Source organism: Hippopotamus amphibius, chromosome 1 (genome assembly GCF_030028045.1).
Source record: "Hippopotamus amphibius kiboko isolate mHipAmp2 chromosome 1, mHipAmp2.hap2, whole genome shotgun sequence".
NCBI classification, from domain to species: Eukaryota; Metazoa; Chordata; class Mammalia; order Artiodactyla; family Hippopotamidae; genus Hippopotamus; species Hippopotamus amphibius.
The window spans coordinates 214,435,153-214,450,360 of record NC_080186.1 but is presented as its reverse complement, the minus strand read 5'-3'; the positions used below and the strand labels follow the sequence as shown (position 1 = coordinate 214,450,360).

Genomic DNA, 15,208 nt, shown 5'->3' with positions numbered 1-15,208 from the left:
GCCACATGGCTTGGCCAAAGGGGGAAAAAAAATGGAGAGAGAGAGGTGGAAAAGTAGAATGATGCAGTGATGTTTTAGAAAAGGGATCAGAAAGGTGGGCAGGATGTAGTAATAACAAAATCATATACTAATTCAAATTACTCTAGTTCTTATAATGTTTCTAACATTATCACTTGTATCCATCTATTTACAACCATGCCTTTGACAACTCCACTGCTTACCAGCAAGTGCACCTTTTCTAGCAGGGTGAAGAAGGAGAGAAAATGAGCAAGCAGCTTTGCTCCTTTGAGATCTTATGTATGTAGAGACCCACAGAATTCTGAAGCTAGAAGGGACTGCAGAGGTCACTTAATTCAGTCTTCACCTCACAGGTGAGGAGCCGACAGAACGGCTTTGGGGAAGGTGGAGGTAGAATATTACTCTCGTCTCCCATAAGCAAGTACACATCCTCTGGGCAGTGCTGGAGTTAGAAACCAAAGAAGTGTGTCTGTGGTAATACAGACTCAACTGTCCATCCTTAATTTATACTCCAGATTGTCTGCCTTCTGATTTTATTCCACAAAAGCCTCTAGAACATAGTCATGAAACATATTCTATGAATATGACATGCAGACTTGGCTGTCCTATAAATATGTATGTTCTTATAGCTGGATTTAATTTTTCCCCCACAAATTGACTGCACAGAAAAGGAACTGGGCTCATCTCACCCTCCTCTAAAGGAGCAGGACCCCAAAGATAGCTCCCCTTTTTTCTAATTCTGCCACACAGTGGGTTGAAATGGATATAAAAACTGGGCAGAAAAGACCCACCGTGTTGCCCATGCGTGAGGAGGAGGACGTGGATTTTGCTTCCCGCAGGCACAGACAGGAGGGAACACTCTGTTTTTGTGAACTAATGGTGAATGTGGTTCTGTGTCAATGCCAGGGCCTGACAGTGCCCCTCATTACATGCAGGAGTTAGAGCTAGAGTCCCGAAGCTGGCAGGGAAGGCCAAGCAGGGCTTCTAGAAGGAGGCAAGGAGCAGCAGGCGGCCAGAAAGCAATCTGAATTTGCAACAGCACTGAAAGGTTTCAGTAAGTCCATCAACTGATAATGTGGGAAACTGAGTCCGAGAAAAGTGAAAGGACTTGCTCAAGACCTTACAATCTGTGAGTGACAAGAGTAAGACAATTCTCTCTTCTGATTTCCATGCCCCAATTCTTACACTGGAGAAAACTTTTGCCCATGCTTTTACTTTGCCAGAGGCACTTTAGGGAAGACAGCAAAAATCACAGCAGGTTACACTAAGAACCCCGCAGCAAGCAGTGCTACGGCCGGGCCACACAGGAATATAGTTCCCAAGCTCCCATTTCTAATGCCAAGACAAAATACAGCGTAGTGAGTCAGGGGGCTTCAGGCTTTTCATTTGTAGATGGAACTTAGTGGGTGAGGACAGCTTACAACCATTATAATGAGAGCAGCATATTCAGCCACCCCTGGATACTATGCCGGGCTTTGCAGTGGGTTAAGTTACTCAGAGGTTGTGAAAACCATTCCTGCCTCCCCTCTATTCCCTTCTGGCCACCCTGAGGGATATGACTGGCCCCAGGTTAGCAATCACTGCCTAGTGAGACAGTTACAGGCTGGAATGTGTCACAGCCCTAGGTGTGCTGGGGCAGAGCAAAGTTTAAACGATGGATATCGCTCCGCAGTAACTAATCACAGGTTAGTGATCTTCTCACACAGCTGATCAAACCATTTCCTGGCATTTTCTAGAACAATTCTTCTACACCAAAAGACAGGCAATGCAAATTATACCTGATTTTAAAATTTCTATTAAGCACATAGGAAAAAGGAAAAAGAAACATAAAATTAAGATTAATGTATTGAAACTCAATATATCCAAATATTGCTACTTCAACTATATACATACATATATACAGTATATATATACTGTATATTAACATATAAAAATGTATGTTTTATAGAGTTTTATAAAAACTGTGTATAAAAATATAAAAAAATATATAAAACATATTTTATATTTTTCGTACTAAGTCTTCAAAATCAGATGTGCGTTTTACACTCACAGCACATCTCAATCCACAATCAGCCACATGTCAAGGTCTCAGTAATCACATAGGGCTCGTGGCTACCATGTCGGATATATTACTACCCTTGCCTCTCTCACTGACATATGTTTACTCCAGTAGAAATAGAAATTTCTCCATCTTGTAGCCATTCATACCTAGCTCGGGGCACTTTCCTTTCCAGGTCTAATGCTTCCATGTGGTCTTTATTCCATCCCGACTCTCCTCCAACTGTCCACTTAGTCATGAGGTAATCATCACTGAGTACCCACCAAGTGCCGGGCGTTTGTGTTAACTTAAAAGGATGTAAAGATAAATATGACATAGACCGTGACGTCCAGGAGCTGTCAGCTTAGTGGCAGATGCAGGCACATACAGGAGAATTTGGTGAACGCTATACAGAGACACATACAAAGGGGTGCCCAGTGAAGGAGTACTGCTTCACAGAGGTGCGATGTGTGGGCTGGGTTTTAAGGGATGAGGAAAAATTGTGGAGAGGTAGGGACAGGTGTTTCAGGCATAGCAAAAAGCACGTTCAAGACCGAAGGATGACGATCTTTATGCCTGGAAACGCAAGTGTCTAGTGGGGCAAGAAGATGGCAGGGAGGGCCTGGAGTGAGTCTGCCAAGATGAGCTGGACCTCAGATGCCTGAAGACACACTCAGAATTACTGCGGGTCATTCTCTGGAAGAGGAAATCTTAAGGCAGGTTTTAGCACAGGTGGGGGAGGACAAAAGAGTAAGGAGAACTGAACGACGGGGGTAGCAGTGCGTCTAAAAGGAGGGGAGGCGAGCACCCAGGTGAATGAAGGGAGTGTAAGAGCACTGCTTTCTGCAGACAGTCTCACTAGGAGGCATGACGACAGAACCTGGGCGAAGGGCCTAAGAGTCAAGTCTCTCCAGGCCCGAACTCATGACGTAGGGGCGTCAGGGCCACTAGCTTGCTATTTACACAGGACTATTACCACCTATGGGGATGTGAGAGCAGCACATGGCCTCTTTCCCTGCAGGAATTGATAGGCTTTCCTATGGGTTAATTTAGGGAGTAGGCAGAATCAAGCTAAGCTGCAGGGTTGCCAGGGAAATCACGGGTTTATGAGCCACAGCAGGTCTGGGCAGCACCGGGGCAGCCTAATGAGATGATGCGGTGGCTTATTTGACCTTGAGTTTTCTAGAAGGAGGCTCTGACACGCTCAGGTAAGAACCGGGCAACAACAGCATGACATTTAGCTAGAAGGAGGCTCGGAGATCCCGTGGGTTCTCCTTTTATAGATGGGAAAGCTGAGGCATGGAGAGGGAAGTGGCTTAGAAGGTCATATAGCTGCTAAGCAGCATTCACCCTTTGTGGCACCAAAGCCACCGTGAGATTGGTACAACAGGTGCCGCGGAGGGCTGTTTACCTTTCTAGCAAACTCAAGTGGAGAGAGAGAATGAGGCCGGCGAGACACTGGGTAATAAAACTGTCTTTGTGAGCCGACGAAACTTAACTTAGAAGCAATAAACAAGGTACTCACACGGTGAAACATCGACAAAGTCTGGGTCGATATTGTGCAGCAGCTCCATTCTGGGGGACGGGCTTCCTTCACTGGAAAAAGAAGTTTTCAGCAAACGTTAATTTCCTCTTTCAAATGGGTATGAATGATTTTAATACTTCCTTTCCTGGTACTTACAGGAAACAACAAACCCACCAGTTAACCACTTTGTCATGAATTCAGAGGCCTCGAAAATCTGTGGTTGTGCACCTTCAAGTGGTCATCGCTTGCCTACATGGTCACAATGACTGAACATGTACATAACAACGTCAGTGTCAAGCACATGACAATGAGAAAAATGAGTCCTGGGACCCTTTGCAATACATAATCTGGCTGTATTTAAACATGACCATGTGTTACAGCAGTGAACATGAGAACTCAAGCCATCCATTGTAGACTCCCTAATGAACACTCACAGGGAAGTGAAGAAAGGGCATCTGCCAAGACGCCAGCACCTATGTCACAGATGCAACATGCCTGTTAAATATTAGCCTGCATGGGGCGGGGGGGTTGGGGTGGGATGAATTGGGAGATTGGGATTGCCATACATATATTACTAATGAGAAAAAAAAAATCAAATTGTATGCTTTAAGTATATGTAGTTTACTGTATGTTGATTGTATCTCAATAAAAGTTCTTAAAGAAAAAAAAATAACAGCCATCCCAAGACCCCCCCCAAAAATAAAATAAATATTAGCCTGCATGAGAAAAATGAGTGTCTTCCATATCTAAATTTACAATGTGAAACTTATATGTAATACAAATCCATGTGACATAGTTATACTTCTTTAAGCATTTTTTAAATTGTATGTGCAAATACAATCACAACCTACATTAGTGTTGAAAAGAAACTTGGAGATCAGTTAGTCCAGCCCCCTCATGTTACAAATGAGAAAGGCCCATAGTAAGTTATTGGCCAAATATTGGGTTGTGGGTGTTTTTAAAAAATTGGGAACATAAAACACAACCAGATATATGTGGGGTGTGTATGAAGCACCCAGGTCATTTTGCTAGTATAGCTTCAGCCTTATGGAAGAAGTTGTTAGACATAATTTTAATCATTGGACTACTTGATAATTCAATAAAAGGTTGCAAAGTACTCTTAACACCGTAGGATTTGTCCACATCTGAATAACCAATAAGGTCTTTGATGTAACCAAGAGGACATGTTTTCAGGTGGTTCAATGTCCACACCCCACGCACACAGCTAGTTATCTACAGCAGTGGCTTGGGATTTCAAGGACCCATAAATTAAAAAAAAATCTGGAATTGTGATTGGCAATGCTGTATTTGCCAAGTAAGGAAACGTTAAAACAAAATTCATGAATTAAAAACAAAACCGAAAATTTCAACTATCATCGCCTTTATTTTATAAAATGAAGGTAATTTTAATAGCAACCAAAGGTAGGATGAGTACAAATTGCAGAATAAGCGACAGTCCTTTAAAGTGAATATGTTTAACTTTAGAATTCTAGGGACTTCCCTGGTGGTCCAGGGGTTAAGAATCCGCCTTCCGATGTAGGGGACTCGGGTTCGATCCCTGGTCGGGGAACTAAGATCCCACATACAGCAGGGCAACTAAGCCCACAGACTGCAACTACTGAGCATGTCAGCCACAACTAGAGAGCCCACATGCTACAACTACAGAGCCCATGCCCACCACAACTAAGACCCGATGCAGCCAAAAATAAAATAAATATTTTTTAAAAAATAAAAAAGAATTCTGTAAGATTTCCTTGTTCCTCTCTACTTCATCAAACCCACTAACTAGAGAGTGGGAGGGAAATAAGCGGGGATGCCTCTAAGCCTGAGGGCCGCACTGTGGGGGAGGGGGCATATCTCGCTGGACTCCTCATTTTCTTCCTGAGGCATTTAACTAACTGCCTGTACACCAAGAGACTGTCAACCAGTCCAAAATGACAGGAACTAGGGTTTGATCCCAGAAGCTCTGAATGCAAGTAGGGATGATGCAAAAGAAAACAGTGACTATGAGAAGCTCTTAACTGATGATGAGGATGTCTAGCTTGTGGGGCTGAAAACAAGCAAACAGAGCTAAAATCTGGATGAAATAAAGAGCAAGTAAGTCAGGAGGGCAAATCAGAATGAAAGCATTTTAAAGTCTTTGTATTATTTGGAAGAGGGTAAAGCTGTTCATTAAATTTAAATCTAGCTAAGTAAAATTTGCATGTTGAAATTTTAAGGTAACTTAAAAACAAAGATAGGGCTTTTCTGGACCATAGGAAAACAAACCAAAATTCATTCAATCCGAAAACAGGCAAGAAAGAAGGAGGAGGAATCCCAACATTTCTTGTCTTTAAAAGCAGAGCTCACTGGAATACCCCAAAGCATTAGGCATGGTTAAATAGAAGATATTTTTCTAGTAACTTTTAAAGAGAGTTTATCTGTGTATTATTCATTTATTTCCTTTTTCATTATTCAGAAGAGCCACGGACATTGCAAAATAGGGAAACTTAATAAGCTGAGATGAATTTTGAACACTAAAAGTGGTAAGTAATCCCTTTTGCTAGGAAAAATCATCACAGGCAGAATCATCATGATGCAAATAGGAGGGGAAAAAACGCAAAAGCCAACCAACCTTCTTCAGTCAAGTATGTTGTGATGCTACTTTTTAAAATGCACTAATCAGAATATTTTGATAAGGACGTGGTTAGAGAAAGAAGCCAAGGAAATACAATATAAGACAAGTGATTGAAGCAATAACCAAACACCCTTAGAGACTCCAAGTTATTACATACGTCAAGAAAACCAAATGTACATTTAAGGGAACTGAATAAAAGTATCATAAATCTTGGGTTACCCAACTCAAAATATAAAAACTTATTAAAATCCTTAGACAGGCTTATGTACCAATTCCCTGGGGCTATTTCTTTGGAAAGTGATGAATTTTAGAAATATCTCCAGGTGAATTTTTTAAAAGATGCATACATACATGGGAAGGGAAGGTGGAAATAACGGAAATATGTAAAAATATACACCAAACTGGTAGCTGGGGTGGGGGGATGGGTGGGATGAGACTACAAAAGACTTTCATTTTCTATAGTGCTTTATACAGCCAGCATGCATTATTATGGTAATCAGGAAAATTTTAAGATTTTTTTTTTAAAGTAGTATACAGCTTGTGAAAATTTCTGTGCTTCCATAAAGACATTAAAAAAAATGACAAAGAAAAAACTCAGATATTTTACAGAGTTTGGGAGTTTAAAGACAGGAAACCTCTCCATAACTACAATGTACCTGCAGTATTTAAATGCATTAGTGGATTTTTGGAATTTAATTGTATGCTACCCTACTTATGTGCTATCACATACTGATAATAATTGACCACGTAATTTCCCTCTCAGGAGTGTAGAGATTTCCCTGTGTGTTTAAGATGAGGCTTGCCTTTAACAAAAGGTAGAAAACACAGTAATGAGTTTAGGGTCACTGGATTCTCAAGTCTCACCACTTAAGTCACTTCTTTTCATTCTGGTAAAGGGTTCAGAGTCTCAGTGCCTGAGATGGAAGCATACCCCTCACTCATCTCACCTGCCACTGTCTGTAGGAATTCAATTTTCCCAGAACTGAGAAACTGGACACCAGTATTGGGACATTGGTACTCTGGTTATTGGGAAGGATTACCTACCACTGGATTAATAAATTAGCGTTCTTTTTTAAATATTAAAGGAAAGGAAAGTTCAGTAAGTAGCCACATGTTTTCCAGTGCGCTTTAAAAACACTCTTCCCTTAAGAAATCACAAATTCTTGGCCACTTAAATTTGAGTAGTCTCTAATAGTCACATAAAAGATCTCACTCCTGTACCTGGAGGGGAAAATGCTTGGTCATTTTTTTCTTTTCCTGTATCTTTTTAGGGCAAAACTTCCCTACTGCTGTCTTCCTCCTGTTCCTTCCCAGGCCTCCACACATTTTTGTCATTAATAACCTCCACTTGCTTACACATGTTCCTCTACCTTATGTTAAAAATACAGTAAATAAATTTCATTTCTATCTTTTTTCTTTTCACCATTAAATGTCCCCCAAACAGTACATTTACATCAGTTATTCTCACTTTGTCTCAGATTAGAATCACCCGAGGGACTTCTAAAATCCAGATGCTATACCTCATACCAGAAGCATCACTGGGGGTAGAACTCAAGTGTCAGTATTTTTTTGAATTCCCAGGTGATTCCAACATGCAGCCAACATTGTGAACCACTGGGGCAGTGCTTCTCAAACTTTAGATCACTTGGGGATCTTGTTAAACTGTGGATTCTGATTTACAGAGCTGGGGGTAAGGGGAGCCCAGGAATCTACATTTTTAACAGGTTCCAGGTGATACCATTGCTGCTGCTCTGAAGACCACACTTGGAGTAGCGAAACTGGGGGAAATGTCCTGGAGTTCTCTTACCTGGGATGTGAACTCTTCCAGAGTTTCCTAAATTAGAAATTCATTTAGATTAGAGCTGATTTTAGAGCCATGATTCTCACCCTTGGCTACTCAATGGCATTACCCAGGCAGCTTTAAAAAATACTGATACTTGAGTTCCACCGTAAGAGAGTGATCTCATTGATCTGGGGTTCAGCCTGGGCATAGATTTATAAAAGTGCCCAAGCTGATTTTTTTTCAAATTAGCTTTATTGAAATATAACTTATAAACCATACAATTCATACTGTTTGCAAGGTACATCCATTTTGTAGCATGTATCAGTAATTCATTCCTCTACATGGCTGGACAGTATGTCAGCGTCCAGATACACCACATTTTCTCTACTGACCATCTGATGGACATTTGAGATGCTTCTACTTTTTGGCTATTACGAATAATGCTGTTATAAATATTCATGTAAAAGTTTTTATATGGACATTTGTTTGCATTTCTCTTGAGTATATACCTAGGAGTAGACTTGCTACATCATACAGTAACTCTACATTTAACATTTTAAGGACCTGCTAAACTGTTTCCCAAAGCAGCTGCACCATTTTACACTCTTAGCAGCTATTTATGAGCATTCTAATTTCTCCACATCCTCTTATTACTGACACTTATTAATGTTTGTCTTTTCTATTATAGCCATCCTAGCTGATATGAAGTGGCATCTCATTGTGGTTTTGTTTCACATTTTTCTTTTCCTGTGCATATTGACCATTGCACAGCTTCTCTGGAGAAACGTCTCTTCAGGTCCTTTGCTCATGTTTAAATTAGGCTATTTGTCTTTTTATGACTGAGTTGCAAGACTTCTTAATATACAAGTATTCTGGATGCAAGTCCTATATCAGATACACAGTTTGTTAATATTTTCTCCAATTCTGTGGGTTGCTTTTTGCTTTCTTGACAATATCATTTGCAGAAAAAAAGTTCAAAATTTTTGGTTTAGTACAACTTAACTATTCTTTATTTTGTTGCTTTTGGTATCTTATCTAAGAAATCACTGCCTAATCCAAAGTCACAGAGATTTACTCTTTATTTGCTTCTAAAATTGTTATAGTTTTGTCTATGATCCATTTTAAGTTAATTTTTCTGTATTCTGTGAGGTAGGAATCCAATTTCATTCTTTTGCATGTGAATACTGTCCCAGTAACATTTATTGAAAAGATTATTCTTCCCAATTGAACTATCTTGGCATCCTTGTCAAAAATGCAGCTGATTCTCCTGATTTAAAAATGGGCAGAAGAACTGAAAAGACATTTTTCCAAAGAGGAAATGCAGATGGCCAACAGGCACGTGGAAAGCTGCTCACCATCACTAATCATCAAGGAAATGCAAAACAAAACCACAATGAAATATCACTTCACACTTGTCAGAATGGCTATCATCAAAATGAATACAAATAACAAATGTCGGTGAGGGTGTGAAGAAAAGGGAACCCTCATACACTTTTAGCGGGGATGTAAATTGATGCAGCTACTGTGGAAAATTTAGGGAGGATTCTCAAAAAACTAAAAATAGACCCACCATATAACCTAGCAATTCCACTCCTGGGTATATATTAAAAAAAAAAAGTCAAATATACTAATTTGAAAAGATACATGCACCTCAATGTTCATAGAAGCATTATTCACAATTGCCAAGATATGGAAGCAACCTATGTATCCATCAACAGACGAATGGATAAAGAAGATGTGGTATATATATATACAATGGAATACTACTCAGCCCTAAAAAATAATGACATTTTGCTATTTGCAGCACTATGGATTGACTTGGAAGGTATTATGCTAAGTGAAATAAGTCAGACAGAGAAAGACAAATACTGTATGATACCACTTCTATGTGGAATCTTAAATATACACCACTCCAGCAAGTGGTGCTGGGAAAGCTGGACAGCCACATGTAAATCAATGAAGTTAGAACACTCCCTCATACCATACACAAAAATAAACTCAAAATGTCTTAAAGACAAATATAAGACATGATACCATAAAACTCCTAGCAGAGAACATAGGCAAGACATTCTCTGACATAAATCATACCGATGTTTTCTTAGGTTAGTCTCCCAAGGCAACAGAAATAAAAGCAAAAAGAAACAAATGGGACCTAATCAAACTTATAAGCTTTTGCATAGCAAAGGAAACCATCAACAAAATGAAAAGAAAACCTACATAATGGGAGAAACTATTTGCAAATGATGTGACTGACAAGGACTTAATTTCCAAAATATACAAACTCAATACAGAACTCAATAACAACAACAACAAAATAACCCAATAAAAAAATCAGCACAAGACCTAAATAGACATTTCTCCAAAGAAGACATACAAATGGCCAACAGGCACAAGAAAAGATGCTCAACATCAGTAATTATTAGAGAAATACAAATCAAAACCACAATGAGGTATCACCCTACATGGGTCAGAATGGCCATCATTAAAAGTCTACAAATAATAAACGCTGGAGAGGGTGTACAGAAAAGGAACCCTCCTACCCTGTTGGTGGGAATATAAACTGGTGCAGCCACTATGGAAAATAGAATAGAGATTCCTTAAAAACTAAAAATAGAGTTGCCATATAGTCCAGCAATCATACTCCTGGGCATATATCCCCAAAAGATGAAAACTCTAATTCAAAAAGACACATGCAGCCCAATGTTCATAGCAGCTCTACTTGCAATAGCCAAGACATGGAAGCAACCTAAATGCCCATCAACAGATGAATGGATAAAGAAGATGTGATATATATAAATACATACACACACCCATATACATACAATGGAATATTACTAAGCCTTAAAAAAGAACGAAATAATGCCATTTACAACATCATGGATGGACCTAGAGATTATCATACTAAGTGAAGTAAGACAGAGAAAGACAAATACCATATGATGTTGCTTATATATGGTATCTAAAAAATGATATAAATGAACCTATATACAAAAAAGAAACAGACTCATGGACACAGAATACAAACTTATGGTTACCAAAGGGGAAAGGGGTGTGGAGGGATAAATTAGGGGTTTGGGATTAGTAGATACAGGCTATTATATATAAAATAAACAACAAGATCTTATTGTATAGCACAGGGAACTACATTCAGTATTTTGTAATAACCTATAATGAAAAGGATCTGAAAAAGAAAAAAAATACATGTATACATATAACAGAATCACTTTGCAGTATACCAGAAACTAACATAACCTTGTAAATCAACTATACTTCAATTAAAAAATAAAAAATTACAACAGACTAGTGAATATAACAAAAAAGGAGTGGACTCACAGATACAGAGAAAAAACTAACAGTTACCAGTAGGGAGAGCACAGAAGAAAGGGGCAGTGTAGTGGTAGGGGATTAAGAGGTACAAACTATTGTGTATAAAATACACTACTAGGCTATATTGTACAATATGGCAGATATAGCCAATATTTTATAATAACTATAAATGGAGTATAACCTTTAAAAATTGTGAATGACTATAGTATATACCTGTAACATATAATATTGTACTGCAACTATACTTCAATCACACACACACACACACACACACACACACACACACACAAGTGCAGCTGATTCTAACACACAGCTTAGGATGAGAATCACTAATCTCAAGCCTTGCCATAGGAGGTCACCACATTTAATTATATGTTTTAAATTCTTGATTTTTTTTGTAGAGCAAAAGATGGGTGCTAAGGTTTTAGGGTGCTTAAGTAATGAGCCCGTATATAATGATAATGGCTTCCTCTTGAAAGGAAGTCTTAGTGCCACAGAAAACACCTTAAGAAATTTATTGATAACTTCCTACATTCACTTCCTTTATATGCCCCTGTATGAGTACCTTGAACACAAACTTCTAGCATATGATACAATTTCTTCCTCCAAGGCGTGTGCACCAAAGTGAGCTAGAGGGGAAAAAAGATGTGTCTTACTATATTTATAACAGTTTTCAACAGTATCAACTGTGTGACTACCACAATCTTGTATACTAAACAGTGGCCTCATGAAACTCACAAAATGTTTATGGGATTGATTATTGCTACGTTATAGTGTGTTAACTTTTATCTTCCATATGTATCTATGTATATATAGGTAATGCTATAATTATTGTGGTATTTCATGATTCCTTTGTATTTTATTCTGTCCCAAAGTTTCATTTCCACACAACTAAAGCACTAGAAAGTGGACAATGTCAATTGCTTCAATAGTTTATGGTCTTTTTTTACACCAATTCTGAAGGCCTCACTCTCTCACGTGCAGCCCTGCACTGCCTTTAAGAGCATAGCCTTTCAGGGTCTGTATCTCAACTCCACAAGATTATATACACTTGAGCCCTGTTTTCCTCTCTAGCAGAAGGTGGATAAAAGTACCTACATACAGGGTCATTATGAGAATTAAATGGGGATTGGATCCTGATTCTATAAACATGGAAAGAACATATTCATAGATACAAGACTAACCTAGATACAGATACAAGAATAATATGTAGATACAATGGAATATTAATATTCCTATCCATCCCTCTTGCTTGGTGAGAGTTCCCCTTATGAAATACACTAGTGTAGCTATAACTTTAATTTCTAAGACACATTATGATATTCTCTTTCAAGTGAGCGTCAGTTTTTAGAAAAGTGTCAGTGTCAAATACAGCCAAGTCACACAGTCCACTTACCAACTGCATATAAAAAAATACATTGCGATCTGTTATCTAGGAATTTCCCCTATTTTTTTGGATTAAGCATATGGTATAGTTTAGCTGTATGAGCAATTATTATCTTTATTAGACTGTTGATTCCATTTGCAAAATGTACACCTCTGAATAATGACTGATGATGTTCACGGAAAATGATTTTTCAGGAATCACACAAGTTCATGAAATGCCCTGCTTTTATGATGGCAAGGCAATGGGTGTTTTTATTAGGGCAAATGTTTGGGCTCCAGGCTAATAGGAACAAAGTAGCGCCCTCTAATCAGCTTCTTTCAGGTAGGCACCTAGAGGACTGTTCAGAGGCCCCTCCTCCCTGCACAATGGGCACTACCTGCCTCGGCATACATTAATGGCCATGGCAGTAAGTACAAAGAATTAAGCAAAGAAAAAGAACTGTAACATGTTCACATTGACCACTTAATGCTGAGACCTACCTCTAAACCAGCGAAATGGGTGTGTCTCATGCATGTTCACAACAATCAAACTGGACTAATGGGGTGGGGTTGTTTGTTTCAGCCAAGCTAGTTTGAATGTCAGTGGCTAGAATTTAGAGAACATTTATTAAGTGCCACATACCATTTCAAATGTTTTGCACGTACTATCTCATTTAATCCTTGACGTTATGACGTAGACACAGCTTGGCACAGAGCAGCTAAGTGACTTAAACACGATCACCTGTTTGAACAGGTAACAGAATTGGGTTTGGAACTCAGGCAAACTCCTGAATTCTCCACTCTTAACCACTATGCTAAATTGTCTCCTTGGTCAAATGTAGACATGGCCTCAGTAACTTTTAAAATGTGATATGTTTCCATTCATTCAGCTTATTCTTAAGGCTCCATTAACAAATATCTCTATTCACTTCAAATGCCTCTATTAACAAAAGAGTTAATCATTTTGCTCCATCCTCTTCTCTTAAAGACTTACATAAAATGGTATATAGTTAATTGTCTCTGATGCCATTTCAGTATTCAATTTTTTTTTTAAGATTTATTATTTATTTATTTATTTTTTGGCTGTGTTGGGTGTTCGTTGCTGCACGCGGGCTTTCTCTAGTTGTGGTGGCTTCTCTTGTTGTACAGCACGGGTTCTAGGTTCACAGGCTTCAGTAGTTGTGGCAAATGGGCTCAGTAGTTGTGGCGCATGGGCTTGGTTGCTCCAAGGCATGTGGGATCTTCCCGGACCAGGGCTCGAACACGTGTCCCCTGCATTGGCAGGTGGATTCTTAACCACTGTGCCACCAGGGAAGTCCCTCAGTATTCAATTTTAATTGACCCAAATTTCACGTATTCTGGGTTAATTTTTTAAAAAGGCAGGGCAAGGATGCACTGATCAGTAACTAGTTTCCAATCTGCTATAAATATTTTTTAAAAGTTTACAGTTTCAGACACTGAGATCACAGCACTGTCCATTTATAAATAGAATTTCCAGTTTTTGACTTTCATTTTCCAACGAGTTGAAGGGTGGGGCAGTAAAATAATTCCCATAAATAAGTGAAGTGCTATGATAGTCCATACTTCTTTTACCACTAGCTGCTGACCATCTGTCATAAAAAAGACACACCCTGGGAGGCAGTATCAAGTTTTTAGAAACAGAAATAGCCATGGCAATATTTCCTGAGATGCAATTGTGAAAAAGAAAGAAAAAATTACTGATAAAAAAATTCAAGAAACACCCAAAGAGTAACATGCATCCTGTTAACCTTTTGTAAGCATCACCATCATCCTTATCATCTTCCCTTCAAGCAACTGAGTTGCTACTATGTTCCAGGCACTGTGCTAAGTGTTTCATACATATTCTTTCAGTACATCCTCACACAAGTGCCTATGAGGTCAGCATTACTAATGTTACATTTTACACAGGAGGAAACTGACATCTAGACATGTAAAGTAACTTGCCCAAGATCACATGAGTAATAAATGGAAGAGACCGGATGTGAACCAGCTCTAACCACAGAGTTCACATCCTCAACCATTACACTAGTGAAATCCCTCACAGGGCTTATTTTCTTTGTTATGTGGCTGAGGGTGATACTGGGTTTGTGTAAATTCCATGCGCCTTCAAAAGCCATTTTAACATGCGAACATTACCATGAATAAACGGTTTAGCCATGGAAATTATAAAATTTTGACTAAATTTGGTGAGGAAATGTGTAACTTAAATTCATCTGATGATGTAGAGTTTTATATGAGAAGAGAGATTTTTCATGTACACTTTATTAAGGAATCATTAAATTTTTAAAGTAGGCTACTTAAGAAATACGTAACATTATTAAGAATAACTGAATCACACCCTTATTACAATCTTTTCCTATTCATTACTAAAAAATAATTAGTAGGACTTCTGGGTTAGTATCAGGGCAAATCAGCATAACCTAATACACCTTTTTTCCAATTTCCATTATAATACCCGTGAAGAATTACAAAAAGATGAAAACTGGCAACAGTGTTGGAAACTAAAGAGAAGAC

At 38.7% G+C, this 15,208-nt stretch overlaps 1 protein-coding gene across 2 annotated transcripts in view; it reads right to left on the bottom strand.

Annotated features, from left to right (window-relative positions):
- ARSB (arylsulfatase B) overlaps nucleotides 1-15,208 on the bottom strand; it is a 159,597-nt gene that overhangs the window by 61,660 nt on the left and 82,729 nt on the right. For both annotated transcript variants that reach the window (XM_057740441.1, XM_057740450.1), the window contains exon 6: nucleotides 3,582-3,652. In XM_057740441.1, the coding sequence (XP_057596424.1) occupies nucleotides 3,582-3,652 (71 nt within the window). The remainder of the gene's footprint in view (nucleotides 1-3,581; nucleotides 3,653-15,208) is intronic.